This window comes from Opisthorchis viverrini (genome assembly GCF_000715545.1).
Source record: "Opisthorchis viverrini unplaced genomic scaffold opera_v5_194, whole genome shotgun sequence".
Classification (NCBI taxonomy): Eukaryota; Metazoa; Platyhelminthes; class Trematoda; order Opisthorchiida; family Opisthorchiidae; genus Opisthorchis; species Opisthorchis viverrini.
The window spans coordinates 942,378-947,509 of record NW_008751850.1 but is presented as its reverse complement, the minus strand read 5'-3'; the positions used below and the strand labels follow the sequence as shown (position 1 = coordinate 947,509).

At 39.1% G+C, this 5,132-nt stretch overlaps 1 protein-coding gene across 1 annotated transcript in view; it reads right to left on the bottom strand.

Annotated features, from left to right (window-relative positions):
- Positions 1 to 3,854, bottom strand: part of T265_14438 (hypothetical protein) — a gene marked incomplete at both ends in the record, with an annotated part of 6,529 nt that extends 2,675 nt beyond the window's left edge. Inside the window, one exon of the mRNA XM_009173621.1 lies at positions 3,726 to 3,854. Coding sequence (XP_009171885.1) covers positions 3,726 to 3,852 — 127 coding nt within the window. The remainder of the gene's footprint in view (positions 1 to 3,725) is intronic.
- Between the last annotated feature and the right edge of the window lie 1,278 nt (positions 3,855 to 5,132).

The following is a 5,132-nucleotide window of genomic DNA, read 5'->3' as shown; positions in this document are numbered from 1 at the left end:
TTTTTATATATAAAAAGCAGGTTTTCTTTCCATTCATATACGAACCTCTTGTCAATGGCATACAATTGCTCCACCAAATTCGACAATGCGCCACATCCGTAGAAACCGTTTTATTCCGCACGTTTTGTTACACCTATTTCCTTGACGCTGCCTGATGTCTTCCGAAGTTTACCTTGAAAATACTTGGGAAATAACGATGTAAAAACGAAAGTAACATATAGAAGATAGAACAAATTTCGAGTTTCATCTATTCATTGACTATGAGAAAGAAGAAGGTGCCACAACACTGCTTATACAACAGAACCAGTATCTGCCTGAAATAAAGTCCACTCGTTAAGTTGACTTCCTTTCAATAAATACTGTAGTGAAGCAGTGACGCATCATCTTGCGCATGTCATCAGACATCCTAGTGTGCAAAAGGTCGATATTTCCGGTCGAACAGGTAGGAAAATCTGCTCTAGGCGCGTCAGGTTTCATTCATCCGTAGTTTGTTTTTCGGTTGCGTGTCTGTAAACTGAGCAGTTCAGGCGTTTGTGCTGTTACTTTTCACACGTCTCATTCATAGAAATGACTCTTTTACTGACTAATTATCTACTTATAGGCCGTTTTTGGAAACGAATAACGACTGACCAGTCAAGAGTGATCTCACTGCAAACTTTCATAAAGGTCTGGTCTTGCACAAACCAGTCTCTTCAGTAAGGGATTTTCATATTTCACACCGCCACATTATGAAGACAAAAAACGCATATCTTACTACTCCACTTTTGTTGAGACACTTATGTGACAAATTTCTTCAGTTGTCGTCTCCGTCTTACAAAAATAGAAACAGCGCATTCCAATGGAGATTTATGCCTGCAAGTATTTCATGACTGTTGAGTTTGCTGTAATCAATAGGCTACGTTGTTTAGTATAAAGGTACTTCACAGTGAAACATACTCACCACAACATGCGTACACCAGCTTGTACGATCTTGTGCAAATGCCGTGATCTGAAGGTACTTCATAACTTAACAATCTGTCCTCGGGAATCGGATCCATAATTTGTACTCCAATTTGAGAATGCCAGCGTTCGCTGTAAAAACAAAAGAATGTAGAACACTCTTGACCTTCGTTAACCCAATATTTTTCACTCAGTACATTAGGGACCTACGTCTAGCTTATATTTGATCCCCAAAGCTCAGAAAAATAGAATAACCACGTTGCTTTTGTCTGATTTTCATTCTGAGTTACTATCCTGTTGTATCCAGCGGGCTTGCAAGGAGCTTTTCAAGGCTAATAATAAAAAGATATCAGTATGGCTTCGCTATCCTGTGAGCTAGAATCCTGGATCCAAAAAACGGAAGTGTATCATTCTGTTGTGGTCTTTTGCTCGTATACGCACATTGTCGGACCTAAAATCATTTTTATTACTAGCTTTGTTTTTTCATCTAGTGTTGTTGATTGGGTTAGTGATGTTGATAGCGCTGATGGTAATAACAGATTCTACGCAGTTGCGCGCAGTGAATCGGTTAATGAATGTTTTGACACCCAAGTGAATGTCATTCATACTAGTGGTTACTTGTTCTAATGCAATGCTCACGTCAATATATATATATATATATACCATTAAGGATCTAAGTGACAGTACACTTCTCATGATAAAAAGGTGAACAAATGAATGCAGTTAAATGTGTAGGAATTCCGTAAGAAGTCACATTCACAGGAAATAAGTGATCTCTTGGATGCACAGAATTATTGCCTCAGAACGGACTACCTCTACGCATAATGCTACTCAAAGAGAAAAAAACCCAGCGAAGCAACTTTATCATAACTTACTGAAAAGTGGGGCTTGATTAGTTCAACATAAAGAGCTTTGGTTTTTTGGGCTTGTCGAACTGTATTCTTAGTTCTGCCAAGGTTAATTTGTGTTCCTTTATTTAATCAAAGTGATTTATTTCGCCAATGTTAATTTCTGATTAGCGACTCTTGTGTACAGTTTTCTGCGGCAGAACTTCAGAATTTTTCTGGCTCATATAGTCGTGTGCCAACGTGGGCGGAAAACGCACCGGAGTATAACCAATTTTCTGGTCCGTTTAACTTTCTACACAGGCTTGCAACAGCAGATATTTCAACCACCTGATTATTTTCGGGTAATTTTATGACAATTAGTGGTTGGTTAGATTAAGTTTTTCGCTAGACTGACACTTTTTATTACCATGATCTTTTTGTTTTAGATTGTTTTCGAGTTCCAACAGAAAAATTAGGAAGGGCAGACCTCAGACACATAAATTCTTGGTGAGAGTCTGCATTTATTATGTGAAAAAGTCGTACAAGTTTTATGAGGTTGCCTTATATGGAGGTATGATAAAACGATTTTTTCACACTCTTAAATTGAATTTGTTCATGGTTTCATCTTCCTTCCTTTAAAACAGATGGTGTCTTTATAAAATTGGAGTGCAGAAATGGTGTATATACATATGATTTTCCATCAGCATGAACGTCCCAAAACCGTTCAAATCGTCCACTCTGAATGGGGGGACTAATAGACTCATGCTTCTCTCATTGGTGTAATTATGGTGTGCGTATTTTAAGTCAGCTCTTCAGCAGAGTCCCGTAACCTGGCTTGAGAGTTCAACTTATTTTTGCTTATCTACCGGCTCATTTTGGAGGCATCTGGAGTACGTACTGTGAGGTACTGAACATGTTGTGTTTAACGATGTTTATAACCCAAGAATTTAAATAACACTAGTTGTTGTAACACTGTCTTGAGTATCATGAACCTAGTATCTGTAAACACGTTAGCAAGTTTCCTCACATTTGTTGCAAATGCCGTGCGGTGTTGCGCCAAGTGCTTAAAAAGTCCCGAGATGATCCAATGAAACCAGAATTATGTCGCCTAAACTAACGAGTTGTTTTTTTATTTTGAAATTCTCAAATTCTCGCCCTTAGAATCTACGCAATAGCATTTTTGGAAATGGTTGTAGAGAGGGTGAATGCATGTTGCGAAGAGTAGGCAAAATTGAGAGTGCTTGGCTGCGCGCGCGCAGTGTCCAGGCACTGTCTGGAAAGTCCATCTCGCCTTAAAACTATCTGTTACGCGACTGTCTTGCTTTTGTCATCAAGAATGCACAGGAGCAGAACGGATGGTATCAGCGTTTATCAAAGATTCTTTTGGCCTCACTGCGTGTGATTCAATTTTCGACTTAGAGTAAATAAAAAAAGTTCTTCCTTTCGTTTCCCCGACAAAAAAACTTTTCAACCAATCTGGTTGTAGCAAACAGCTGTTTTAATGGAGAAGATCATTTAAACTTTCTAGCTTGGTGCAAAACGGGGTGTTTTATATTTGGTGCTTAGTGTCATATTACCGCAGTGGGGTTTTTGTCGCCCAAGTGGACTTTATAACCAAAAGTGGGAATACCCAACAGAACTTTAAAAAAATCAGTTTAGTCAAAGGAAACTATTCAGGAGGTTGCTGGAAACACCTCCACAGCCCACGAGCTGTTTCGCCCTTCTTGGGGCTCATCAGGTAGGCGTAGTCCCCGAGTCTCCATCAACCTTATGTTCTACTTGAACCCAAATTGGACTGTTTTCGAGAAATACACTCATTTGCAAATCATTTTGTTTTTCACGAGAGACTCAACTGAATCTCTTGTTTATGATATTCTACAACCAAGAAGGGCGAAACCGTCGTGGGCTCTCGAGTAGTTTTTACCAAACTTGTGAGTAGTTTCCTTTATGAAAATATACTGCGATGTCTCGAATATCGTGACAACTGAAACATGAGGCGGCCTGTGTGCAGCACGTTCAGTTGTACAATATCATAAACGAGCGATTCCGTTGAGTCTCTCGTGACTTCGTAAAAGAATTTGCGCAAGCCTCACCTACAAGCAAAAATGAAGGTAACGTCTGCTTGGAATTGGCCCCGTTTGATTGTAAGTAATTTCTAATATCACAACAAATTCCAATAGAAATTAAAACATAAGTAGATAGGATGCTTTCTTTGACACAGTTAAGTGCCGAAAATAGTTTAAGTCAAGGTATAGAGTAGATTTGTTTTGCTTGAGTACCCCAATTTGAAACAAATTCACCCCCGGGCTATCTCGTTGTGTAAACATGGAAGAATGCTTACTGAGAGGAAACGGTAATGACAAAGCAAACCCTAAGAATGCTCCACATTTGCCCGAAGTTTCTTAGCTGGAATTGCAAAACGGCAGCGGTTACACGGAACTGGATTTTATCGCCTGTACTAGAACAATAAAATCTGGAGCAGAGTTCAGCAGTCAAGGTCAATTTTCGCTGTGCATCGGTTGGCCTATCGCAGGGAAAACATGTTGGCTTTTGAATGCGTACAAACAGTATTTTGGGAGTTCACTTACAACTACCCGACCGCCTAAATGAAAGTGCTATGTAGTTTACACAAACTCAGCCCCCCAGTCGTATATACCTAATACTCACTCAGGATGTTAGATGGATGGGAAATCTTGTAGAGATCATTTTGAAGAGTCGGTGGTCTCTCTTAACCTGTCGTTAAAAAAAGATAAATCAAAGGACGTTTCACACGCGCCTGAAATCTTATATAAAGCAGCTTTTCTAATATCATCACTCAAAGTTTTCCATGAATTGAGGTTTATGTTCGCAAGGATTCTCAATACTTTGACAAATTCTCATAAATTCCGTATTTATTTGGGAGCGTGACATACACACTTCTATTAAAAAGTAACACAAGTTGAGCGAAATCTCGCTGGCTCATGCGGAACACGATAAACTGAAAGGTCTCGAAGGGTTCCTTTGAACATTTGGTGTAGGTTCACGATGGTTGACAAACCTCATCTCTGCCGAGGAATTGTACACCACTCATTTTCTCCGACATACCGCTCACAGTTCAGATTCTGTATACAGATTTCCTTATGGTTCCTTGTATTCGAGAAGTGCTCTCGCATTGCTGACCCAAAGTTCTTTTCCAAACTTTTACACATATTCAGAATAGCTAGTTATTGGGCTTACACTTATCCATTGATTATTTTTACAGTGGTAATATTTTTTAAATCTATTTTCCTTATTCATTTGTTCATTATAAAGCTATCGCACTAGCTTGAATTCAACAACGTTTTGTAAGAAAATAGCTCAATCACTACATGATGTAGGGAACCTATT